Raw genomic sequence first — 27,336 nt, forward strand, 5'->3', positions numbered from 1 at the left:
AATTAGAAAGTTAGGAGGGGTATGAGGGAGGGCATGCAGTTTCTCTGTTGTATCTGGCCCTCAGCTCTCTGACCAGCGTAGTCCTCAACAGATCCTCCTCGGACACCTATATGAGCGAGAAAGCAGAAGTTGTCTCGGGTTTTGCGCACAGCTGTCAGTCTCAGCATGGCCGGGGGCTCGGTGTCTGAGTGTAAGGAGTACTTGTTCAAAGTGCTGGTGATCGGGGAACTAGGTGTGGGCAAAACCAGCATCATCAAGCGCTACGTGCACCAGCTTTTCTCGCAGCACTACAGGGCGACGATCGGGGTCGACTTTGCGCTCAAAGTTATCAACTGGGACAGCAAAACGCTGGTCCGGTTACAGCTGTGGGATATCGCAGGTAAGAAGACACACTGACTCTCTCTCTCTCTCTCTTTTTTTTTTTTTGCCTTACATATAGTGTTACAAAACAGATGGTTTGGAGCTGGTGAAGTTTTAACTTTTATGTCACAGAGGGGAACTTTCACTTTCACAGACGAAAGTTTAGAGAACTATTTCTCAATATGTTCCATAATGAAGTGATGCAGCCTGATGGGGGGGGGGGGGTTCCCAGGCGCTGTTATTCAGCAGTAAGACGTTTAAATTCCCAGTTGGTCGTGAACTCCAAAGAAAGAAAGCAGGAGAGTAGTTTCCTGGAGAAAAGACCGGTTGATCACGTCTGCTCGTTGTCTTTTCCACTTCATGATCACAGCAGCTCATAATTGTCAGTGGAATGTAGGTCACGTTGTTATAACCGGCTGAGCGCATACCGTCATACTCTTGTGATGTTTTCTCTTGGGATAGAAAACGTGTTTATGGACCTGCAAAGTGACTGTACTGTCCCTTATCTTTATGTCATGCTGTTATTCATGTTGCTATGCCACTGTAGTGTTCTCCAGTCATCCCTGTCTCTCTCTACCGTACAGACCCCTGTTATAATGTAGACCTGAAAGCTTTTCAGTAAGTAACTTCTCCTCACTTGCCAACCTGTGCATTCCAGCAGCTTGAGTAAGCAAGCTGTGAGAAATCAGAGCAGTGTAAATACAAGTTTCCCCACATGCAGGCAGGCGGACAGGCTGGTAGCCTTGCTCAAACTCCCAGTGTTTGTCATCTCCAGGCAAGAAAAAGAAGAGAGAAAATCACACTGTAAACAGAGAAGCCTGACAATGACACATTTGAAAGGACCAGTGAGGGAGGAAGTGAGCAAAGATGAGAAGCAGAGAAACCAGCAACCAAAAAGACTCAACTTTCAAATCACAAGTGGCAACCAAAGCTGAAAGACACTCTCGGTAGGCTCGGTACAGTTGATGAAGGGTGTGATGTGGGTGTTGAGTGAGTGAGGGGCGTCAGCGTTGTCCCACTAGCCTTTACCCTTCTTGGTTTGATGTGAGCGTCTTCATAGTCAAACATACACCTGACATTAGGGTTTGTGAAAGTCTTTGGTCTCAGAGACGAACTCAAAAAGCCAAATTATGCTGGTTATTTTTATGCCAAGTGTAATGAGATCACGTGCCTTAAGGGCCTTTGAACGTGCGTGTGTGTGTGGTCTTCTGTCATGGAAATGCCAACAGTTGTATCTATGTCTGTTTTTTCTTTGTTATTTGTGACAGGGACTGTCTTTGGGTCAAATTTGTGACGTCTTGTAGAAATCTCACTGTGACATTTATGTGAATTTTTAAATTTTTCTGGTGTTTTATTTGCAGTCTTGATATTCATAATACGGTATCTCCATATAGTTTAACATCTCTCTGGAGCTTGTCTCTGGAACTCTACCAAGAACAGTCTGTTTTGTATGTGTGTCTTAAAGGGGCACTGATATCAGTGATCCTCTCTTCTGATTGGCTGACTCTCTTCTGAGGAGACACTGGCCCAGGCCAACCACTTTGGTCTTGTAGCTTGCTAGCTCGACCACTCTGTCCTCACCTCCAGATAAAAGGTTGGACAGTTGGTCATGCTGAGGGCTGACGTATGTCATGAACGTGAATTCCCTGTGGCATCTCAAATTCATGGAAGTCCAAACGGCCCAGTTGCTAAATACAAGGCAGTGTACACATCTCTATGGACTGAGCAATTTTACATTTTCACAGTATTTATGTAGCACCTAAACCGGATTTAAAAATCTGAATTTGTACAATATGGGACCTTTAAATGGAGGCAGTTTATTTAAATGAAAATGGTCTTTTCTGACAACACATGGATTAGACCATACCAAACAGTCAAGATCTCAGTTGTGGAGAAGGACGGTAGGATTTTCTGTGTAAAGAGTATGTTTACACTGTTCAAGAAGATAAAGTCATGTAGGGCTACAATTAATGATTCTTTTCATTTCTGATTCATTTCCCAAGAAGAAGTTGACATATTTATAATTCTTGTTATATCAATCAGTCAAAAGAATGATATTCATCATGAAGATGTAAGAAAACAACAAAAAAAAAGACAAAATTATTTAAACATTTAACTTCCTGTCTTTTATTGTTTCATCTTAATAGGAATGTGACACTTGATCTTTCTGACTTACTACAGTTGTATAATGATGCAGTTCAGTTGCAGATTTGTTTTTTCTAAAAAAAAAAAACAGATTGGTGACATAGATAATTTTTAAAAAAGTATTCTCCTGAGGTGGCAGTATGAAATGTCAACTGTAATTAAAATTGGACTTTGTGTGCTCGGAACGTATGGTCCAGTTACACATATATGTCCCCTACCCTCCAGCTGATTGACCTGTAGCAGCCAGAGAATTAAAAATACAGTGACTCTGACTTTGTGAAGTTATGGGGAAGTACCAGAAATGCACATAGAGAAGGATATGCTTGGAGAAACTATGGAGGGAAACTTCACAAAACAAGCTTTTCCAAAATATTTGTGATGAGGCAACATCAACATGTGCAAGTGGTTTAGTATGCGCCACAGAGAGCAGCAAGTGTTTCTAGTTCATATTGTCTTGGCCTAAAGCGGCAATTCCATCTGGCTCTGGGTTTTTTTGTGTTTTTTTTCTGAGACTTTAAATCTGTCTCAAGTTAGATGTTGTTGGTTCAAATTCCATTTATTGTGGTCTGTTTACAGATTTTTTTAAGAAGTGTAAAGCAGAACTTACATGCCAAATGTACACAGAAGGAGTTTTTGGTCACTGGACTTGCTCCTCATATTAATACTTAATTTTTTTTACACACATGTAGTGTTTTCTTGCTGAGCTGCACTGGTGAAATGGTAAAACAATTTTTTTTGTTGCAATTGAATTATAGTGACCATTAACACTTTCATTGTAGATAGAGGCATGCGAGTATTGTTTATTTCACACATTTTTTTTAAATTTTGCTTACCTCTAGGCATATATACTTATTCTATTCCTACTTTTGGCCATGGTTGAGCAGGTCCATCCTCTCCCTCAATCAAACAAACCTCACATGTTGAGACAGATTGGGACAGATGGTTAGAAGACTGCTGTTTTTATATTTATTCCATGGCTTACAGCAGTGACAGAAAGGGGGCAAACATTTGGGTGGTGGTGGTGGAGGTGGGTGGGGGTAGGGTGGGGAGGGTATGTGTGTGTGTGTGTGGGGGGGTTGGTCGTCACACCAACTTGCATGTCTGTCACAGACTGATTGGCAGTGTGGGCTCCGTTCCCCGATGTCACTGGGACCCTGGCAGCACCAGCTCAGTGTGCAGGGCATTGCCAGAGAGGGCCGTCTGCCTGTCACAGCCAGACAGCACTTGATCACAGGATCTGTGAGGGTAAATAAAACACGGACACACACACACGCTTGGATAGACTGATATCATTCATCGAGATTCGGGAACACGCTAGCTTTTATGTGCGAAAGTTTGAGGTTGGATGACACAGATACTAGACTTTGCTATTTACACCTACAGCAAGGCGTGGACTGAGGACACTATGAGGATAAAATAAGGAACAAAATGAGGCTGTATGAGAGTGAAAGATGGATGTATATTTGCCAAGTCATTAAGACCATTAATTAATGGCCATTAAGCCATTTAATCGTGCAGAAAAGCAGGAGCAATTATCTTGGCAACACTGACAGCAACTTCAGATTTGTGTTGTCTTTTACCAGCCTAGATAGTGATTACAGTCTGGGAGAAATGATGGTAATCAGAGGCCTGAACAAGATGGGCGAAGTCAGTGTGGGTCTGCCACCCCTTTTCACCCAGAATTGCTACTCTCTCCTGGATTTATCTAAGCCAGTGGACAGGATGATTACCGCTATGGTATAAAAAAGCCGGCACCTTGTAAGATCAAACATTCTGGATGGGAGAGAAGGTCGCACATAAATGGGATGTAAGCTGTTATTACTAACTTTCAGTCCCATTAGGAACACAGATTTGACCTTGAACCCTGACGCATATGTGATAACCCCCACCCACCCAGATCCCGCCTCCCCCCAGAAAAGAAAAACACAGAAAAACACCATGTCCTCATAAACAAGATATGTAACACAACAATTACAAAACTGATTGAATAGTTACAGATTTATTTCCTGTCAATGAAGTAATATGTTAATCAGCTTATTGTTTGTGCTCTACTTGTGAACCACTGAGTGAAACCCAATCACTGCCAAGCAATTTAGCTCCTTTTTTACCAATTATGGCTGTGCATACTAAATGTGAAATTTTCCAGCAGGCTGTGTGATGAACAACACAACCGTCACAGGAGGGTGGACGTGGACGTTTACCTGGAAAGAACTCTTAACTGCTTCAGAAACAGCAGAAAACACAATGTACCCATGGATGAGACATGAAAGCAAAAAAACATCATGAAGTGTCTCAGTAAGGTGTTACCACAAGCTGCCAGAGCAGCCTCAGTATTTATTGGTGTAGATACAGTACAATCATACAAGTCTGAAACTGAGCAACACACTCTTCCAAATGATATTCTCTTATTTGGTGTATTGATGATGGTCAGGAGTGGTGTTAAATCCGTAAATCCTCTGAAGATTCTTAACTGTGTTGACATCTGTTGAGTGTTAAGGTTGAAGCACCCAATTCTCGTTATTTCCACTCTTATGGAACCATTTAGTGGTCTGTTTATGAGCATCGTCCTGCTTCTTCCTCATTTTTTGAGGTTTTTCCTTCAAATTGTCTCCCATATATAACATTGGAAACATGTTTGTTGCTTGACACTAGATATACGCCTGTAGGTGCTCCTTAGTACTAAGATTGATTCGCCTCTTTCCTTACCATGCCTGCTTTTCAATTATTGCAATAGATTTTCTTGGTCACGCCACGTTACTCTGACAATATCTTTGGTGTAATTTGTTGCCTGTTAACGGATCTTTTGTGCATTGTTGGTTGTTCTTCTCTGTATTCTTGCTACCTCTTTAGTGTTATAGTAATATAATATTTACCACCAATAGAGACTATGAACGTTTTAATGGGTTATTTTAATAATTCTGTATAATATTCTACTACAAATATTTTAATTTTGAGCTAAATGCCTTCAACTTTGTTCCAAGACTTTATGTTATGCAGCCCAAACCAAGCTTTTTGTTGAATGTGAAGGGGAAAACAAGGGTAATACCACTTACAGGTTGAGGATTTTTCCTGAATCCAGACTCTGTTCAGTGCTAAAGGCTGTAGTAAGCTGTAGTAAATCATTTCTCACATGCTGCTCACAGGAATTTGAATGTGCCAGTCATGTGTTGTTCAGTCCCTCTTTTGAAACTCGTGCTGAAGACTACCTTAATGACTGGGCCTTGTGTTGACTTCTTTATTTTAGTGTTGCTAGTGTGTGTGTGTGTGTGTGTGTGTGTGTGTGTGTGTGTGTGTGTGTGTGTGTGTGTGTGTGTGTGTGTGTGTGTGTGTGTGTGTGTGTGTGTGTGTGTGTGTGTGTGTGTGTGTGTGTTTGTGTTTGGGGAGTTTGGGGAGTGTGTGTGTGTGTGTGTGTGTGTGTGTGTGTGTGTGTGTGTGTGTGTGTGTGTGTGTGTGTGTGTGTGTGTGTGTGTGTGTGTGTGTGTGTGTGTGTGTGTGTGTGTGTGTGTGTGTTTTAGGGGTCACAGCCAGTTGCCTCCTAACAACAGACGGAGACTGCTGCTGTTGCTACTGCGTGTCTGGCTTGGACAGTTTCTATGGTAACCCACCCACAGGATTGCAATATCTACGACCGTAGAGGAAACTAAGGTTGCTAAGGCTATGGATAATGATGAGACTTTGCTTTATTTCTGTTTCTCCCACACAGCAAACAGAAATGATACAGCGGCTGCGACTAAACAGTTTCTTTTTCATCAGTGAGTTCTGTAAGTGAAGATTGCATGTGTGCATAAGCAGGGTGCCTCACTGTACTTGAGGTCATGCACCAGTATTCATCAGCGTGGTAGACTGAATGTAGACTCAAGCGAAATGTTTAAAGCTCTTAAAATTCCACCACAGCTCAGTATCCGACGTATCCTTGTCCTAAACTTTTGTTTTGTCATGTTTTTCTTTTGACGCAGCAGCACACGTCTTTGTTCTTTCCTGCAGTCTCGTGCTCCTCTGTGGCATTTACTGACTTAATACTCAACTGTTCCTCCAGCTCAGTCCATCCCTGTGTTTTATGTTGATTAGATAAGCAGCATATGACCCTCATTTTTGCCTTTACTATAATTATAGTTGTCCATTATTTTAGACATACTTTTTTATGAAATGCTTATGAAATGTTAAAAATTATGACAAATAGAACAAGAAAAAAATTACAACAGGAAAGTTTGAATACCGTTAAAATGATCTATCATGCTTATACTTACTTACAAAACATGACACTGACACGAGTGTAGTGGCGGGTTGTCAATCGACTGCAGAGTTTCTAAACATGTATTACCTCTAGTTTCTAAACTATGAAGATTTCTTTGTCACCTTGAAACTTTGAAAATTGAAATAGGCACTTTTCAATAGTTTCTGACAGTTTAAATACCAAACAATAAGTTAATGAAGAAAATACTCAACAGTTTGAATAAGAATGAAGAAAACTGTAAGGAGCTTTTATTAAACAAATTAAACATCAGTTCATGAGTGCGGTGCACAGTGTGTTGTATTTCTGCTGCAGATAATGATTATTAGACCTTACTTGTGGCACTTGAAAGGTCAGGCCTCATGGGATTTGCTGTCATTTAATGTTAGGAAACCACAAAACCTTATTGATACCCCAACTAACTCATTACCCTGTACAACAGTCAGGTGTGCGTGTGAGTGTACGTTCACTGTGCAACTACTGTCACATCAGTGATGTTGACTGATAGTGAGTCCTCTCTATTCAGCCATTTCCCTCCCATGAGGAGTGCTGTTAATGCCCCCGGGGCTGACTGCTTACATATCGAACAAGCAATAAGGACAGGATGTGAGAGAAAGTCAAGTGTTTAATGTAGACCATAACATGATGTCATGTCCTTGTTGGTGTACATCGAATGGCTTGTCCTCGCTCCCCAGAGCACCCATTGTGCTTATTGTCATATTCATTTGACTCTTTGTAAATTCAAAACAAGAACCAGAAGACACAAATTAAACAATTAACCGACAAGCTTTTGTGCAAGTCTGTGTGCAGGGCAATCATGCAGTTCTGTACTTTATATGAACCAGTGAGCAGGCAGAAAGACATTTTGAGCCCTTGTAGCAGCACATGTCCATCTTTTGATCTTAGCACAGAGGGTGTTTTTGGATCTTACATCATATGTCCATGTTGCTCTGTTCATCGATTTTTGTTTTGTTTGATAAACCGCGTCATACTATATTCTTTTGCCGATTTAAAATTTTTTTATCAAGTCATACAACTGAAAATCATGAAAATATTAAAGTGCTTCTGCATGTGGTCAATATTGTTCGGTCTCTCCATTCTGGCAAAAGCAATTGTTATGTTAGGCTCAGTGAGACCTTGCAATAGAATAAAAAGAAAGAAAAGTGCCTTGAAAATGATTAAGCCATTATTTTTTTTCTGTATTCTGCCCTTGCCTCCTCTCTTCTGGAGGTAGGAGCTTTACAAGGCCTGAAAATGAAAGCCTTATTTCAGCCTGTCGGCTCTTTATCCCACTGTGTCATGTCTCTGGTGAATTCACCTGGGGTTATAACAGCTAAAATTAGACTCTCAATTATGAGCAATTACTGTCAGGCCTGTGGGCCCCGCAGTGTATTCACTCTCTCGCTCACACCCGCACTGCGCCACGCCACTCCAGTTCCTTGCGTGGTTTGGCAGGTTCCTACAGTAAAGTGAAAGTATGCAGGGAGAAGCTGTGCTCGCAGTTCCTCAATCGTTTTCTTAGATCATTTTCAGTTTTGTGACAGAGCAAGAGTGACAGCTGGAAACTATCGAATACACTGTACAATTACACTCGCCCTGCAGGTTTTCTCAAATTGAAGCAGTGTGTCATACATATGTGCTAAATACATCACATGCTACGTCATGCCATTGGAGGCCTGCTATAATTGCAGAAGGTCTAAAAATGAGCAGGTGCTTTGAAGGCCCGATCTGTGAACATACGCTAAGAAATCACAGCCCTGGGCCAACCCGAGGGCTGAAGAATTAGCTGAATGCCCTCAGTAGCTGAGTCTGGTGTAAGTCGGCTGGACCTTTATTGCTCGTCAGCCCCACTCTCTTTATTGCTACTGTGCTGTACAAAAAAAGACACAAAATGCAGGGAAAACAAATTTACTTACCAAAACAAATAAAGAAATAGTAGTCCACAGGATCATAATCTGCAGCTCCATCAAAAAACAAGGAGACCTTAACTTTTAGTTATTCTTCAAAGATCTGCATTTTGTGTATTTATTCAAACTCGGTATTCTGGGCCTTTTAAGATTTTATATACCAATATCAGTTGCACAGTATAATTATCAAAGATAAAAGACAGGAAACCTATTTGGAAGCTAAAGTTCGTGCGTGAGAAAGTATTTTTTTATGTAAAAAGAAAAGAACTGTCATGTAAAAGGAGGAAATACAAACAACATTATTTAACTTTCAGTGTGAACCTGATGTTGTTGCATCTGGAAAATAGTTCAGTCTGAAACACAGAGGAAACCATAACCAGTGGCTCTTGGCGTGAAAAGGATTCATTCTTTGGCAGGACCTCCACAACTGAAAGTTTACATTCGCAAACGGCCCTCCACAAGTCACAGCTTATGATCATGCTTGTTTATGCTCAGTTCCTCTAGCTGCATGCTACGTTCAGGCACAGTACTATCAAATCTAAATATGTAGGCTCGCACACCAGTGCGCCCTTTTAATAAGAGGACCTCTACTTCCATTCCGAGGCCCCAATCACAGAGCACATTTTTTTGGTAAACGGTTAATCTATAGTACCACAGTGGCCATTAAGCAACATGTCTGAATACATATTGTATTTTTATTGTCAGCAATATGAGTGTTATTTTGAATGTAAATCAAACTCCTGTTTGAATAACACTTGCTTGGAGATGTCTGTCTTCAGAAGGAAGGTATGGGCTTGAGGCTGAGTGCAGCAAACAGGCCGGAGAAGCTCAAAAGTTCTGAGAGAAAAGTTAAGATAGTGTTGGTTTTGGTCTTTCATGAGAAGTTTTTTTGACAACAAAAAATAAAGTAGCCTATATCAGCAGCTGCACTTTAAAAACTGAAAAAAAATATGGGATTTGGGTACTCCACCAGTCACTGTTGCTATATATCACTTTATATGATATAGATAGGTTATTAGAGTGATCCGAGGCAGAAATCAAGGCATCTTTTGATCTGATATCTGAAAATGTGACGTTAGTCAAGTGTCACCAGAGGTAACTTTTGTCAGTTTAGCTGCTGATCATAGATTCACTTCCCTCCGCTGAGGTGCTGTTCTGTACGCCTCACTGCACACTTGGGCTGAAGTGAAATAATGTGGGCAGACAAAAGAAAATGATGTTTGAGCCCAGTTCATATTTTCTCACCTACAGAATATACAATTGATTTCCTCTTTTATAGTTTCATTCTACACATGCAAATAAATGATTGTACTTTTTACTTCATACGTTTAATCCTTTTCCGTATTCTGGTGGTGTCTAAAAAAAAACCCACAAATGCTTGAGAAAAGGGAAAAATACAACAAACTATTTCAAAATAAATACTTTGAATTAGTGCGTTAGTGTTTTAGTAAAATAAAAGGGATCGTCTTCACTGGCTGCTGAACCTCAAAAGAACTGGTGTAGTGTAACTACAATTAGTAGTCTGAGAAAAATACAAAACAGGAAACTCTCTCAGATTGACAGTGACACACTGTATACCTCACTAACTCCCCTTGCTTTGCCTCTGTGAAATATCATCTCAGATTTTCACAGAGAATGACTACAGAGAATGGGTTCATTATTATGGCAGATTACTTCTGCCATTCACTGTGTGCGGATTAGACCCATGGCAAATTAGGGGAAAGTAGGTCGAAGAAGAACCATCTCTATACCCATTTTTTTTTGGGCCACTTTTTGAGGAGAAAAATTGTACAGTACTAACGGAGTTAGAGAAAGAAATGAGAACGAGGCAACATTTCCTGCAAATCTTCTCAAGGCTAGACATTTAATTACGTTCTTAAAATACAGTTTGGTGTTTGGTTTGGGGTGTTTAATCACATCCACATTTTTTAATATCTCTCACAAACTCCAAATTGTATTACTAATCTATTTTTTCTGCTCTGTAAAAATGCAAATGTTCCACTGAATTCTCTCTATCGTCCCCCAGGCCAGGAACGATTTGGGAACATGACGCGGGTGTACTACAAAGAGGCCGTGGGGGCATTCGTGGTGTTCGATGTGACGAGGGGCTCCACGTTTGAGGCTGTGTCTAAGTGGAAGCATGATCTGGACAGTAAGGTGAAGCTGGCTAATGGCAACCCCATCCCCTCAGTGCTGCTCGCCAATAAATGTGACCAGAAGAAGGATAACTCCAACAACACAGCCCTCATGGACAATTTCTGCAAAGAAACTGGCTTCCTGGGCTGGTTTGAAACCTCAGCTAAGGTGAGAAATCTCTCCTAGACACACAAATAGGCATGAAATAGACCGTTTACATGCATTCCTCTCTATACAGTATCTGTTCAACAGGCTTCTATTTAAAATATTTTCCTTTGATGTCTATTTCTATTTTAGTTCTAGTGCTTCTGCACTTTAAAACTGGGCTACAGTCGTAACAAATTACCAAAGTTATTAATGCTGGCTGAAATATTTTGTATCATGGGGATGAATGTTTCCTTTTTAAGTACCGAGTCATTGACAAACATGATTAGCGCTGGTTTCAAACCTTATTTTGCACATGAATCCGACAAATTAGATGCAATGAGAGCTTTGAAATGCCCACATAAACAAGTAAAAATAAAAAGAGCCACTAGATATTTTGCCATTTTTCTGAATGCCTCCCTCACTTCTCATGAAACAAGACATCCTTTGTAGTTGTCCTTTGGGGAAGCCGGGTCTCTTCTGAATGGTGTCATCACACTGGTTACAGTGTAGTTACTGTGAAGTAGTTTCATGTTGTAATGGTTTTGTCGGGCAGTTGTTCACATTAGCATTTTTGATCCAAAATTCAATGTAAAGGGTGGAGGGTTTGGACATAATCAGTATAAGAATAAAGCTCTAGTATTTTCTAGAACCTTGAAATGTTACCAAATACACTGAAGTTGTGTTAAAATTGTACAAATGATGCAGCAGGAATTTGATGTCTTTGCCATGTGTGCACAACATCCAGTGAAAGTTCTGGTGGACAGCTGGTGTGATATGGTATCACATGACATTGATTGATGTTGCAGCCCAGAGCTGGGAGGATTGGAGGGATAGAAGCCCTGAAAGATAATGTTTGGTGGTGTCTCTGTTTAACTCAGGTCACAGGTTTGGTGTTACTGCCTCGGTGTTTTCATCCTGTGCCTTTGTACTTCTGTCCTCGTGAGTAGAAGATCTGGGTAGAAGTGATATCATTTCTGCAGTCTCTCTCTTCCACAAAGTTTTATGTGTAGAAAATATCTGACCACGAGCTAAAGTACAGTAGCAATTCATGCAGTCGTCATTTTTCATAATGACCATTGTCAGAATGACATTATTTTAACATGGGATAATTCTTATTTATGCATTAACATGTAAACTGTTCTTCACTGTTGAATGTAGTCAAGATGGTAGGAACTTTACAAGCCTGAAATCACTCACAAAATCACTCTTTTACATTTTGAGATATAACCATCTATTATACACACTTCCATTGTTTAGGAATGCTTTAATATTAGGAATTAGTTGATTTTATTAACTCATTCCAAATAACTTTTGGAGTCCTGGAGCTGCGCCACATGCTGTGTCATGTGAAGTATGTGGGTGTGTGTGATGATGAGTGCAAAGCAATTTCCTCTCTGCGAGTGCGATGAAGTGTTTGTGTTTTGTGTGCCTGTCACGCTGGTGTTAAACTCAACCCACAGCAACCTGTGATTGGAATTCTGTCAAGGAGCACCAAACTTTCTTTTACTCTCAATTCACAAAGGACCGTTTCCTTCAGGCCATACAAGAGAAAAATGTAGTCATGACGGGATACGCATTATTTTAACCAGAGTTTCTTAAAGTTTGGGACTGACACACGCCAGCCCTTTATATTATGTAGTTATCAACTTAATCTGTTTGATGAGAAGGAAAGCCTGATTGCGATTATTTCACACCCTCTGCTTTAATGTTAATGTGAATGTTGAAAAATTACACAGACAATACTCATACTTATTAGTTGTATTCACATGCCATATAATCCTAAAAACTATTTTTTCAAGTGTTCTTGGGTAATTTGGGTAAATCTTGGGCACATGGCTTTTTGCCAGATTAAAATCCCTTTCTGAGTTCCACTTGACTTTTGTAGCTCAATATCCTTTTCCTACACAGGCAATTTTTTAAATGACAAACCACCTCTTTTTTGAACATACACTTACCCTCTGTGTGCCTTTACCCAAGATGCCCAGGCTTTTTTGTAAACATCTTACTTACTGTAGGGTGTGTACAAAGCTCATTAATATGCATTACCTCTTCAACCCATAGGATGACAGCTTTTGGCCACAGTGTGAAGGACAAAAGCAAACAGTGTTTTTTAGCTTGTCTCTGCTGGCCTCAGTTTGTCTCTCTGTTACCCAGCTGTTGCTTTAACAAGCTGGTTTATATAAAGGCGTTTGGTGAACTTCCAAGGCGACTAAAAAGAGCCACTGTCGCTGTTTTCTGCTGTTGTGCAGGCAGAGGCAAGTCAGGAGTCTTGTGTCTGCATTGTTATGAAAGAAGAAATTCAGAATATGTGTTTTATCACCTCTGACTCACTGTTTTAAAATTTTTATAGGACAACATCAACGTGGACGAGGCCGCACGTTTCCTGGTGGAGAATATCTTGGCTAACGACAAAGGCTTACCATACGAGGAGAGCAATGGAGACCGGATCAAACTGGACCAGGAGACTGTGGCTGCAGAGAGCAAGTCAGGCTGCTGCTAACACTCAATCCATTCACATTAGCCAGCCGCCTCCCTTTGGCAGGGTCCAGTGAGTGCACCCGGCCCGTGGCTCCGTCCCTCTATTGCAGCCTCGGAGAGGAATGTGAATTTTTGGGTCTTTCAAGCTCCAGGAGGTTCTCTCTGCACTGATGCTCATTGCCCTGCACAGTTTCTCCTAGCCCAGTTTTATCTTGATATTGCCTCAAATGTTTTCACTGCATCTGCCATGCTGTTTACCAGTGTTGTCTCATTTTAAACCCTGATTGTGTATTTCACTCCCCACTCACCTGTGCAGACTTGAACCCTGCTTCACCTCCTGTTGTCCTGACGACCTCTGAATCCCCGACTGTACACACCCCTGAGCAACGGGTGCAAGCTAAGCAGAAAGTTGAGAAACACAAAATATAGCCTTTTAATTAGTGTCACTTTGTTGTAGTTTTATCTTTTTGTATCTTGATGTAATTTTGTCACCCAACATTTGTCTGTTAAAAAGCCATTTTACTGTAATTCTGAAGTATTATTTCAGTTGACAATGAAGGTCAATAACATCCCTTAAACATTTATCTGACAGCACTCTCATATTGGACTTGTGTGTAAAAAGTAAGCAAATGGGCATCACAGTGAAGCATTATCAAAGTGTTAAATTAAATTTATGTTGAGATTGGTCATCTTGGCCATGTTTTCTCTGAGGTAATGTGCCATAATACTGTTTATTCTTAATTTACTTAGGGGCTAGGTCACTCTTTTCACTGTTTATACACACACAGGAAAACAGATGGACAATACCGTATATAAAAAAAAGAACTCTAATGATGGTACGATATGAAACATTGAGAAACCTGTGCGTGATAGTCTCTGCTGGTATGATAATGTAGATCTGATTTACAGGATGTATTTTTAAAATGTGTTGGATCATGGGTTATGTAACGGGTGAGATATAAAAACTGAATCAGAGGACCACACTCCTGTATGTTGGGATGGCAATCTATGAAAGTGTTCAGATGAAATATGAAGGATTTTTTTTTTTTTTATTAAAACATGTTTACATGTGAAAATACTTTAAATCTTCAAGACCAAAATAGAATAAACATTTTAACAGATTTGTGTTGTCTGTTTGTAATTAGACTGCCTGCTAATCTGATTGGACCTAATAGATTATGTGTTTATCTAATGTATTTGCATAAGAACAAAACACTGGGGCAATGTTCATTCCCTTATATAACCTTCTAATGGACACATTTTGTGGATTAGTAAATGAACTCTGCACCATATACTTAAGACACAGTATTTGGTTTATCCATAGTATAAAAATGTTGTTTCCCCACATGGCGTTTACTGTTATTTGTCTAAACAAATGTTTACGATTATATCATTTTTTTGTGTGTTTTTTTTCTGGCACTTCAACCTCTTGGATCAAACAAACTGAGCGGGGATTATTCTAATATGAACACATTTCTTATTAGCATACCGCACAAGAAATAATTCCGGATGTTGGTTCTTGGAACTGGCAGGAACTCGGTGTTGCAATCAACAGCAACAATAACAGTGGAAGAAAATAAAATAAAATAAAGATGTATAAAATAACGTTTGAGAAAACACAAACCAAAGTGTTAAATTTCCCCTCGAGGTAACTCCAAGCGCAAAGCACCATGAATGAAGCTGTATGTGTGAAAAATACAAAATGTGTGTGTGTGTGTGTGTGTGTGTGTGTGTGTGTGTGTGTGTGTGTGTGTGTGTGTGTGTGTGTGTGTGTGTGTGTGTGTGTGTGTGTGTGTGAGAGAGATTTAAAAAAAAAAAACGTGTCTAATATTTTTGCCTATTTGCTGTCAATTTAATTTCGGGAATAAGACCAGATGTCTAATCTGAGGTAACTTTCTGTACGTAGAAATGCAGTTTGAAGGGAGCACCTTGTTCATCCCGACACTTTACGAGCAGTCACGTGGCAGCCCCGGACCCTCCTCCTCCTCCTCCTCCTCCCCCCTTTAAAAGCTCGGTTGCTTAGCAACGCGTAAACTTTCAAGAGCTCGGACGTGGCTTTTAGTTTATTTATTGTTGTTTTTTTAAATAATTTTTGTGTGAGGTTATTTCACTTCCACCAAACACCATGTCCAAGGACAAGCCGAAGAAAAAGGAGTACTCTTCCAGCAAATTGTCTATATCCGACCGACAGATGGAGTGAGTTTTGGGCGAGTTGTTGGCAAATTACGGTCGATTTAAGGACCGCCGTTGTTTAGCTTTAGCTTTAGCTTCACAACACACATGAAAACCCTGCCAGTCATTTAAGACGAGATACAGCGTGTTACACATGGCATGTGAGTTAACCTAACCACCCCCCCACTCCTTGTGACTATCATAAGTCAGCTGCAATATCACGAGGGTAAATGGGCAGTTGATGGATTTAATCTAAAAATAATAACGTACTGGTACTGAGCTGGCTAATCTGGTTGCTAAATGCTGACTAAAGGGCTTTTTTTTTTTTTTTGGAAAGACGAAGTGAGGTGAATGAAATGTGTGTCATCATTGCAGAGCTCCGTCCTCAGACAACCTCGGAGGTGTGGGGAAAGGCCGGTTCCCCATTTGGCCTGAGTGGAACGACGCAGAAGTGAACAAGGAGAAATGGGATTCAAATAAAGGAGCTGAAGATGGAAACAAGAGAAGCAAGACGCCCAGTGCTGTAAATCTGGAGTTGGAAAATATTCTACATTTTGAAAAGATTTTATGAAGTTGCCAGCAAGCAACGATATCCCCCTACAGAGCATTCAAAAATGTGTAGTGAGCTTCAAACCCACTTCACGGTGGATATGCATTTAACATTATGTTCATTATTTCTTTCCGTATTTAACATTCCTGTTGTTTACTTTTGTCTGCAGCCGTTTTTTGAAGATCCGGAGGGAAAACTTGCTCTGCCTCCATCTTTGAAAGTGCACTCCTGGAAGCGCGTTGCAGAGTTTATTGTTGACAAGGTAACTTCTATTAAAATAATATGGTTCAAAACGAGATGGAACAGCTAATTACACGTCCCCGGTTATGCAGTGAGGAGTTGTTACAGTCAACCACATTTTGCAGAAGTACATGCACATGTTCATGTTCATGTCAAGGATAACCAATAAACGGGGTCCGTATTTCATGTCAATTTAGTGACCGGATTGTACTTTTTTACACTCTTTAATTGTTCAAATTATTTCTTCCACACTGTGAATCAAAAACATTCGGATTGGTGGTCACATACAGTTCCCAATTTAAAGGCAATGTTTGCTTTCTGCAGCCTTCAAAGGTCATTTTTCTTTATTCACTGTTTTGTAGACTGATGCATTAATTTCCTAATAAATAAAAGACAGGTTAATTATATATTTTTTTCTCCACAGTGTGAATTGTAGTTAAGGAAAATATGCTCTCTAGTCTGCTTCAATGATGTTTGAATTGCATCACTCCACCTTTTTTGCCACCCCGTTCTCAGTGCAGTATTGAGCAATTGTTGGAAGCTTCCTGTTTTTATGTTTTTTTTTAAATTAGTCCTTGTCAGGTCACATGCTGCCTTTTCACTCAAGATGTCAAAATCATTTAATTCATTTCATACAAGAGGAGCACGGGCTAATTACAAAAGCAATCAGCCCTGCAGATGCAGGCAGTTAGGCAGGCAGCGGCTCTTCTGTGATATTTTCCCTCCAGCAGTCGAAACCAGTTTGTTTTTCCAAAGATGTTATTGACAGAAATGGTTTAAAGTTTGGTTCTCGTTTGAAGTTGCTTGTAATGAGAGAAAACAAAAGTTTCCTTCTCCTGCAGCCAATCTGGCTCACCATCATCTGACCCATTATTTCATATTTAATTAGTAACACGGAAGAGTTTATTAACATTGTAGTCAAATATTCATTGCAGACACAGTCTTGGGAGTGTCATGGGGAGGTTAGACCACTTCAGGCCTTTGGATGAGTTCAGAAGCATTATGTAGATCACTTATTCGTGTCTTTTAAATTGCTCACCTGTAATGAATGATTCTGTTATGTACGTGCTCTACAACACGCTGTACTCTACACCAGTGTGAGTGCAGTTTTTCTGTCAATTTTGTCTGCAAAAGTAAAGATTTGAATGTCTGTGCCTACAATGAAGACATGTTTTATTTTAGGCTCCCACTGTTGTTGAAAATCGAATGACCTTTGACCTGGTTTACCCCAACGAACATCTGTTTTTTAGTGAGGTGAGTTTTCAACATGCCTGTTACTTTGCACTGCCTTTTTTTTCCGCCAGTATCGATCAGCTCTTGGATAGTTTAAATTAGGTGTCAACAGAGTGATGTTTGACTGAGAAATAAATTAGATTGGGGGGGGGTTGACGCAATGCCCTAGTGATTTTTTGAATTTACGTTTAGATAATTTAGGATTCAGCCAATAGATTGAAAGATTATTTTCTTCCTTTTCTATCCTTTCTCTCCACCACGTTCCATCAAGATGATGAGGTGGCTCATTAGTGAAATCCATATTGTTTGGATGCTGAATGACTCCACATCTACAGAGCAAGGTAGCTGGAGACCTTGGGAGCACATCTACTCGCTGTGTAAGGTGGTAGAAGGTCATGTGCCGCTCTACAACATCTACGGGAAATACGTGGTCAGACTTTACTGGATGGTAAGACTGACTCACACACATAAATGCAAACACACATTGACACATAGTTAAGGATCCGCAGGAGGCATTGTTAGCTCTCATTTACAGTGAGATGTCTTTGAGGTCGGATCTTCAAACTAAAATGCAGAACGTGGTGGGAAACCCAGAGATTCTGTCGCCACTGCAGAGGAAGTCACTGTTTCACAATACCTCTTTGTTAATCACACATTTTTAGAGGCACAGTTAGATCACATAAGATTGCATTACATTGTTCAGCAGACCCCATAGGATGCAGCAGATGAGAGGGGAATGGGGATGGACTGAGGGATGGCGGGGGGCGGGGTGAGAGCGCCTTATCCTCAGAGCTAAAATCAATCAGTCTCACTGCTGTGCCAAACGTGGCTGGGCTTCATACATCGCCTGATGAATAGATGAGGCTGAACAGGAGTCAGCTGCTTCTCAGAGAGCAACGCTCAAGTTGGATATCCACACTTAGAAAGGACCCTCAAGAGCTGGCACAGCCCTGTGAGGGTGTTATGCATGGCACTGTCATTCATTTTGATTATGTGTTCGGATTTTACAGATTTTTGGCAACATATTAAAGGTCATAATTGCGCTGGGATACAGCCTGAAGTGGCTGTTCTGTAAGTTTCAGTATGCGTGTCGCTTGCCACAGATCTTAAAAGTACCCGACACTACATCGTTGTGTCTTTTCAGAGAGGAAACTTCTTCCCGCACAACAATTTGGGTCAGCACGCGAGTGAAAAAGACAGAGCTAAAAGTGATGGTAATCTGTAACGCTGTGACTGTTGCCTTGACAAACAAGCGTGACACAGTTGTAGGCAGCAGTCCCCGTGCCAACCATAGCACGCTAACAGATGGTTGTTGAGAGTGCATTAAGCACCCAGCTCCCCACCCCCCCCCCACCTCCCCTTTTCCTTTTCCTTGTCATTTTTCTCATAGGTTATTCCTTTTTTCTCATTCATCTGATTGTCTATTGTTCCACATCTGTCTTCTTTTATTTATTTTTTTCAACATTTTCTTTCCCACTGGAGAGAATATCCATCCTATTTTCATTTTCTTGCCCTGTTTTCAACAAACTCTCTCTCTCGCTCTCTCTCTGTTCTTGATTTTCTTTATCTCTACTATAACTTGCCCTTTTGAACACATCAAGCTCCTCGTTGGGGCAATAATTTGACAGGAAAATGGAAGGACAAGTGAGAAGCGGAGTGCGCCCGCCTGCACTGTACATAGGTTTGCATTGCTTATGCACACTTTTCTGATAATTAATGAGGCACAGTCTGTCAAATTATCGCCTGCTAGTGCTGCTTTTACTTATAAACAGTGTGAAACTCCCCCAGACAGCGAGTAGATAGACCACATCACAGACATGTAGCAAGCTTGGACACCACACAGGCGTAAGGTAGCTAATGCCAGTAGAAAAGCTGAAAATATAAAGGCCACAGACACAGAGATTCTGAACTGATGCTGAATCCGTAATGAGATTTACAGATTAGGTTTTCAAAAAAAATTAATTCACTCCAGGTGTTTATTGTAATGATGTGAGTCTGAGCTGAGGCCCATTTGGAAATGGAAAGAGGAATCAAATAATTTATAGGAGCAGTACATTTGTTAGGTGGTGGTATAGTCAATGTCAAAGGCAGTCACATCTCTTATTATCTCTAAATGCAGTCATCCTCCACATCACAACGTACTGACGGTTTGGTAAAGGACTTGAGAGCACAAACAAGCTTCTTCAAACAGGAAACTACTACTTCAGAGGAAAACATTTAAGTGAAGGTAACCGCAAATGGTTGTGTACTGTGATCAAACTCTTGAAGAACATGAGCAGCACTGAGAATTCTGCAGGGAGAACAAATTGCATTACACTGTCGTACAGATTTACACAACCTTGTTTACATACAGGAGCATAAGATCCTATTTAAGGCAACAATACCAAATACGTAACACTCAAAGAGGAGGTAGAGGAGGACCGCCTCAACGAGTTAGTATAATAATAGTCAGATTTGTTAGGCTAGCTGGTGCACTTGAATGTTACTAGTTAGTTGGTAGCAGATGATGCATTAACAAGAGAGGCTGAGCAGAACCATGTCTCTGCTCTGCCTGAACTAATGCAATACTCGACTCTGGTCTAAGATGTTCAGAGTTGCGAATCTGCATATACAGCAGCTGAGTTATGACTATGACTGTAGATAACAGAAAGAAATATACTATTTGCCAGGATATTGCACATATGTAAGATGATACCTCTTAAGCTGAATATGTATTTAGTGGTTTGTGAAACCCTGGTGAACATGTCATATCTTGTTTCTGTGTGTTGATGTAGGTAGCCTTTACTTTGTTTTACCAAAGTTGTTAATGAGGTTGTTGTATTTAGCTTCTTCTGACAAAACAACTGCTGTTTAAACAGTGACAGAACCAAAAGTAGGCCCAGGACATTACTGGTTTAAAATAACCAAAGTGTGGCACATAACTCATCGTAAATCAGTGTGGTGTCATATATGTACTTTGGTTTGTGTATAAATTGAATAAGCAAGATATATTTTGTTAATTGGTGAGGTTTGGAGATGCTGATGGGGGGATTTTGTGACAGATTTCGTTGGACGTGCTATATTCCTCCCTGTTTTGAGTCTTTGTTTGAAGTTAGCCAGTGTTATGGTTCTGCCTTGTAGTTTTTCATTCAGTCTGTTTCCCTGTGTCTCCCTGTTTTCCTAGTCTACCACACCCACTTCACCTGCTCCCATTTCCTCAATCAGTTCACCTCTTCCCAGACAGCTAACGTACCCCTCAGTGTAGATATACCCTCAGTTCACTACTTCTCAGTTGCCAGATTGTTGTGTTGTATTCGGTGCCTTAACCTTGCAGTGCTCATTTCTTTACGTGCCTGTTTATTTCCGACTGTGTTGTGGACCTTGCCTGTCTTTTGGAGTCTGCCCCAGCTTTCTCCTTGTGTTTTTGTTTGCCTGCCTGGTTTTCTTGTTTCCGAGAGGCTGCTTATCGTCAGTAAAGATCGGGTTTTTTTGCTTCAACTTCCTGCCTCCAGTTTCTGCACTTGAGTCCTCTGTCCTTGTGAAACAGTGACAGCCAGCTGCAGACTGTAGCTTCATATTAAGGTTACAGACTGCCACCAAAAAAAGTACATAAACATATATCTCAAAATGTCAAAGGTTTACATTAATTGCTCCAATATGAATACATTGGGAAAACTACCATAATGAGAGTGTCTAATTTGTTAGAGAAAATATTTGAGGTGCATTAATTGCTACACCATCTCTTCACTTATTGTCTTTTTCCTTTTCTTGCTGTCAGGGTTCTTGGAGGAAGATAACAGTGGATGATTCCATGCCATTCGATGAGGAAAATAGGCTTCTTCTCCCTGCCTCCGCCTGTCAGTCAGAGCTGTGGCCAATGCTGTTGGCTAAAGCTCTAATTAAAGTGGCCAACACAAAGTGAGTGACTATACATTCCAATAGAAACTCTAAAAGCTTCATTGTGCAACCCCGAGGAGTAGGAACACAATTATAATATAAGGCTGCTCTAGGACAGACTCAGCCTTATTCCCAGTAGATTTGGTCGCAGCTTGACTTTAATGAGACCTCTGTGAAAATACAGCGCACAGAATGCACACGAACCGTTTTATATTAACTCTGAACACTAACCCTGCTTTACTGAAGCAGTACACAGGGTAGTACTATTTTAGTAGTACTTAAAAAAATTCCCCTTGGGGATTAATAAAGTAACTACCTAACCTAACCTAACCTAACCTAACCTAACCTAACCTAACCTAACCTATTGCCTAATTTTAAATGCATATTAATACATGCTTACAATCATTCACCATTAGTATGCGAAGCCATCACATCTACATAAAGGAAAATGAAAGCAAGCCATTAAATCTACAAACTGATTTTTAAGAATGTCTTAACCTTTCCTGATCAAGGACACTAATAAACCCCACAGCGCTGGTACCACCTTTAACACGTGTTTTATTTGCAGTCCTTATAACCTCAAGAAGATCTTAAAACCAACTCAATATTCTCAAATGAAGGCCTCTAAACTGAACTCTTCCTGTCAGCATTTTATGCGATATTACTAAATTACTAAAAGGGAATTTTAAAGTAAAATTAGGGGTCAACACGTTATGTTTTCAACTGGAATACACACATGTAGTCCCAACATTTATGGAAACAACGTGAACCAAACAGTTAAAAGCTCACACTCAGAAGAACCCCCACAGAGTTCCATTTGCTGACTTGGCCAAACCTTCACCTGACCTAATCTCTGCCGTGGGCTGTGTTGAACTTGGTGACAGACAGACAGACAGTGCTCATGTCTGTGATGGGGCAACATGGCGTGTGTGTAAAGGTGGCTGTTCCACTGTCCACAGAAGGTCGAGACATAAATGTTTCATCTGGGACAGGAAACAAAGGAGCCTCTCCCCTGGTGAATCATTTATAAGCCATAGTGAAAGTTCTTTGCACTGAACAAGAACCAAACTTTGCCCAGGTGTCTGCTTGGGCTTTTCAGAAAAGCAGGTGTCTGAATTGAGGGCTACTTCACTTTGGTTTCGAGGAGCATATAGTTGTAGTGGTTGGGGATTGTGGCTTTACCGTTAAAGTTGTATGAATTCACTTCCTCGGGTGTGACTGTGGACTGGATAGGTTGGCCTGCAGCCATGTGGTTCAAGTGAAAATTGTTGTGAAGGACACTTACAGTACACTCTTCAAAATCATTTACAGAGCTTTACAAGATTATACAAATTTCAAAATGTAAAATGTGGGTTGGGCCTGTATTCTTGACATTTCGTCACACAGAAAGTAAAAAGAAATATGCCTGGTTTGTTGATTTGGCGACTCCTATGATATATTTTATAATATGATTTCACTAAATTCTTTATTTCCTAATATAAACTTTTGTCACAAACAGTTGTTTTGTATAAAATGTTAATGAAGCTTAATTTCCTTGGTTCTCCTCTTTGGTGTTGTTCTATGATGTCGATATAAAGTCAGCAAACACCTTCCTTCACCTTTTTACAAAAAGAGAAAGTAATATTTTGGTTTTCATTTGAAAGCATTCTCATAACTTAAACCACTTGAATGTCAAGCATATTGTATGAATTTCATATACTGAAACTATGATCTCACGAGTTGTCTTTGAGAACAGTGCCAGCGCCACTATGCGTGGTTTAAATGGAGCCTCTGGTTTTCTGCACATTTGTCTTTATTTTTTGAAACAGTTTTTGTGTGTCTGTTCCACAGTGTCGTGTCCATGCTCGGTGGGGAGATAGGCGAGTTCACCTTTATCCACAAACTCACCGGCTGGATCCCGGAAATCAGTCCTTTAAAGTAAGATCCTCATTGGGTGACTCCACTCTTCTATCTCTGTCGTCCGCATCTCTTGTTCTATCTCTGTTCTACGTCTGTCTTATATACATTATATAATTCATCTCTCCTCTTAATTGTGGGTTGAGATTCTCTCTGTTTGCTTTCCATTGTCCTCTCTAAAAAAAAAAATACAGTCAGAATCAAAAAGGCTATTTAATATCTGGGATTTTTTTTTTTTTGCAGTAAAGGCTGTGGCACTAAATTCACTCACACAGTCAGACATTTTCCTTTTTCCTTTTCAAGTATACTGTTTTAGAAAGTAGACTGTTGCAAAATCCTGCTGAGAATTCTATCTGTCTCCAATACTATGGAAAAGTTGTTCTTTGTAAGAAATTGACTGAGATCTAAGATGGAAACAAAGGGGGAGGAGATTTAGTGGAAAGTGGAGAATCCCAGCCTGTCAGTGATGGAACTTTAATGGTACAACAATGTTTTGGAGGAGAGCCGGGGAGTGTTGTTCTCTCTGGCTCAGCAGGTTAGGTGTTGTTGCTGGGTCACCTGGGGAATCTATCGACGCCTACAAGCTTTGAACAGGACTATGTTTGTGTTTCAGATTGATTCATGACACATGGGTATTCAGTCATTTGTGCACGTACCCACAAACAACACACAAACAACACACAGGGTTCTGTTTACTTCATCTACTACAAAATAGCAATTGCCTGCAAATATTCTACTGTCTAATTATGTATGTATTTTTGTGGCAGTGCTAATAAGATATTTGTTGCTAATGAAAGCTGGTTGGCCTTAGAAATCTGGGAGTTTTTATTATTCTGACTGACTGTTGAAATCAGCGCACAACATGCATTGTTATAATCGTAAAACTGTATAATAAGCTATATATATATATATATATGTGTATTTTTGACAATATTATCGCTGAAATCCACTGTCGTCATTATCCACACCGAGTTAGCTAACAAGATGGAGGGACATGTTTGTAGACTGTGATTTTGCTGAACTCTTGGAGACTGACCTTTAAGCAGTGGGCTGCAGAGAGAGCAGGCACCGGGGATTTGTGGAGACACCTACCACAGTAGGACGTATATATTTAATCTTAAGGTGATATTAGAATGACAGGATCACAATGAAAACCAATGAAGCGCTCCCTTTAGATAAACTAAAGAAGCTTTTAGTGCCTTACAATTCTCTCTTATTCTCAAATAATCTAATTATGTAGGTGAACGCAGAGTTTTCGGGTCAATGACTAATTTATTGACAAAGATATGTCCTTCAAATATAAAAACACAAGTCTGCCTCTTACTTACTAATCAAACATGAACATTTTCACTCTTTCTGGTGTGTTAAATTAAGATGGTAGCTTAGTGTTGCCTCTGTTGGGGCTCAAACTGTCTCCCTGAATGTGTTTAAATGACCCAATGCTATTACCCTCTGTAGCAGAAATAACTTACCGTGCATAATTGTCCACCAGTCCGACATTGGCTTGCTGAAAACTTTGATGCAAAGTTCCGTAAGTTGCGAGATGTTTAAGGGTTTTCTTGCACGTCCTGCCTATTTTTAAATCCCCCACAAATTGTATTTACTTTTTACATGACCAATAATACTGCAGCCCACCGTATTGCAAACAGAGGGACAGAACATGAACAGAAACGGCAAAAACAGTAGACTTTATCTGATATCAGCAGAGCAGTCATTGTTTCCATCTATGTGTAAACTAAACTGTAGACTCGAGGGCCTGAAATCACTGCTTGTCTGCTTGTACACAACTTGAGACTCATAAGGGAAAAAAACAAACACCAAACCTGATGTTGCTATCAGTTACATACTGGAAATGTTTTAACCATGAAGTGACGATGGTGAAACATCATCCAGCGTAGGCTGGAACTAATCGTTTTCTCTTTCACAGGTCGGTGTACCTGAAAAAGATCTGGGATTTTTTACAAGACACCATTCCTGCATTTACACACCCGGATGATAAATGTTTGCCAGTGATGAAGCCTGACAGTGCAGATCTTGCAGCAGGGCGTGACTCTGCCCTGCATCACGATAAAAGTCAGCAACCGGAGCCAAAGAAAAGTAAAGGTTCAAATTGCATCACACTTTCACACAGACACACAGTCAGAGGAAGACAGACAATTATGCAATCATACGTACTTGCGTATAAACACCCATCTCAATTACGCACTTTAGTTGCACATTTAATTGAGTGACTCGATTGAATCAGTCGTCCATTATCGTGATCATTTGTATGCACTGAATAATTACTTTCTCATTTGATTAATTTATCAGCTGTTGATTTTAGAAATGTATTTATGTGTTTTGTGTCGGTGTCTATGCACTATGCATATAGATGCATTGCATACCATATGTAGTTATATAGTTTTATAGTTATATAGTTTTATAGGGCGGCACGGTGGTGCAGTGGTTAGCACTGTCGCCTCACAGCAAAAAAGGTTCCGGGTTCGAATCCGGTCCTGGGCCTTTCTGTGCGCAGTTTGCATGTTCTCCCTGTGCTTGCGTGGGTTCTCTCCGGGTTCTCCGGCTTCCTCCCATCATCCAAAAACATGCACCTCATGTCAGGTTACCTGGCGCCGCGCTAGTGGCAGCCTGCTGCAGCATCTCACCCCTGAGAGCCCCCCTGCTGTAGTGAAGAAATTTCCCCTCGGGGATTAATAAAGTGTATAAAATCTAAAAAAAAAAAAAAAAAATCTTCCTCTCCCTGCATCCAAAATTCAAGTATGGAGCATGACAATGAAATATTTATTGTCATGCTCCATCCTTGAATTCAGAAACTCACTCTTGCAACTGATTCCATTCCTTTTATACAGCTGCAGAAATAACGCTTGCAACACTCTGGGTGTTTACATCATAACAATACAGACTCCATGTCTTGTGTTACTATTGTGCCATACGGCAAAATATCGAAATTCCTGGGCCCTCTTCTCATCCAGTCAGTGCCCTTCTGCCTCTTTCCTGTTTTTTCAAGCATCACTTCCTGTTTTTCTGAGCTCATGTATTATGAAGTGCAGGAAGGGTTAACGTGTGTATGGTGAACCATAAATAAACCAGCAGAGGGAGCAGTAGAAGGGTGAATTATTTCGTGTTCCCGCAGGGCAGAGGAGCCTCCCAAGTCAAGTGTGGTTATCTGATGATGGCAGCATTGAAACATGTCATCAGAAAGGAGTGCGTGGCTTGGAGTTGTTTCAGCTCATAGTAGCAGCTTAAAGAAAAGCATCTGCAAGTCTTTACAATTCATTTAAAGAGGAATTTGTAATTTAAATGCATTTTCAATCCACTCAAGCACACTAATCATATGGTATTATACTGTGTTTTACAAACAAAATTAAGAGGAATAAGCTGAACTTCCAGTGTCAAAAAAATCAAACTAAAGAGACAAAATAATGTCCTTTTGTGGGACAAAAATGTCTTTTTGTATTATATTTCATATTGTATTCAAAGTATTGTCCTCAAAAACTCGTCATGACATTTTGTCATTCTGCCATATTGATTACAGTTATATGTATGTATGTATGTATGTATGCACTTTCTGGGAGTAGACTGCACCTTGCTCTCCTGCTTGTTTGCAACAATTCAAGTGCTGGATAATAACATTGTGTGATGGCATACTTGCATAAGTGGTATTACTTCACACATTTCCTCTTAAGGGAAACGCACTGCACGGTGCTCTCGTACACATGTAAACACAAAAAAACCACACGTTCTTTCTCTCACTGTTTTGGCGCTCACTGTTATATTCCACTAAAATGCACACATTGAAATGCAAAAATCACTATGCAGTGTGAGAACCACATCTCTGTTCAATTTTTAATGTGTAGCCTTTATATTAGCCTAGCCGTGCTATCATCTCTCTACAACATGGTCCTTTTAAATTGATTTTCCATGTCTCCTGGCCCTTGTGCTTTTATACGCTATACTCTAAGATG

The 27,336-nt window shown here is 40.3% G+C and overlaps 2 protein-coding genes across 5 annotated transcripts in view; both read left to right on the forward strand.

The window, feature by feature from the left end:
- The first annotated feature begins 2 nt into the window (after positions 1 to 2).
- Positions 3 to 14,526, forward strand: rab32a (RAB32a, member RAS oncogene family). The gene is made up of 3 exons (XM_069701814.1): positions 3 to 379; positions 10,670 to 10,947; positions 13,277 to 14,526. The coding sequence occupies exons 1-3, from the start codon at positions 166 to 168 to the stop codon at positions 13,424 to 13,426; spliced, it is 642 nt and encodes a 213-aa protein (XP_069557915.1). The 5' UTR covers positions 3 to 165; the 3' UTR covers positions 13,427 to 14,526.
- Positions 14,527 to 15,455: 929 nt separating this feature from the next.
- The window catches only part of adgb (androglobin), a 39,557-nt gene continuing 27,676 nt past the window's right edge, over positions 15,456 to 27,336 (forward strand). For 3 of the 4 annotated variants that reach the window (XM_069701810.1, XM_069701807.1, XM_069701808.1), the window contains exons 1-8: positions 15,456 to 15,600; positions 15,952 to 16,099; positions 16,296 to 16,388; positions 17,549 to 17,620; positions 17,871 to 18,047; positions 21,357 to 21,496; positions 23,306 to 23,392; positions 25,299 to 25,474. In XM_069701810.1, coding sequence (XP_069557911.1) covers positions 15,530 to 15,600; positions 15,952 to 16,099; positions 16,296 to 16,388; positions 17,549 to 17,620; positions 17,871 to 18,047; positions 21,357 to 21,496; positions 23,306 to 23,392; positions 25,299 to 25,474 — 964 coding nt within the window. In that variant the 5' untranslated portion in view covers positions 15,456 to 15,529. The remainder of the gene's footprint in view (positions 15,601 to 15,951; positions 16,100 to 16,295; positions 16,389 to 17,548; positions 17,621 to 17,870; positions 18,048 to 21,356; positions 21,497 to 23,305; positions 23,393 to 25,298; positions 25,475 to 27,336) is intronic. The other variant, XM_069701809.1, reaches the window with a different exon arrangement.

This window comes from Brachyistius frenatus, unplaced genomic scaffold (genome assembly GCF_029030835.1).
Source record: "Brachyistius frenatus isolate BFR_SWC_R1_liver_20210118 unplaced genomic scaffold, ASM2903083v1 Contig_38, whole genome shotgun sequence".
Classification (NCBI taxonomy): domain Eukaryota; kingdom Metazoa; phylum Chordata; class Actinopteri; family Embiotocidae; genus Brachyistius; species Brachyistius frenatus.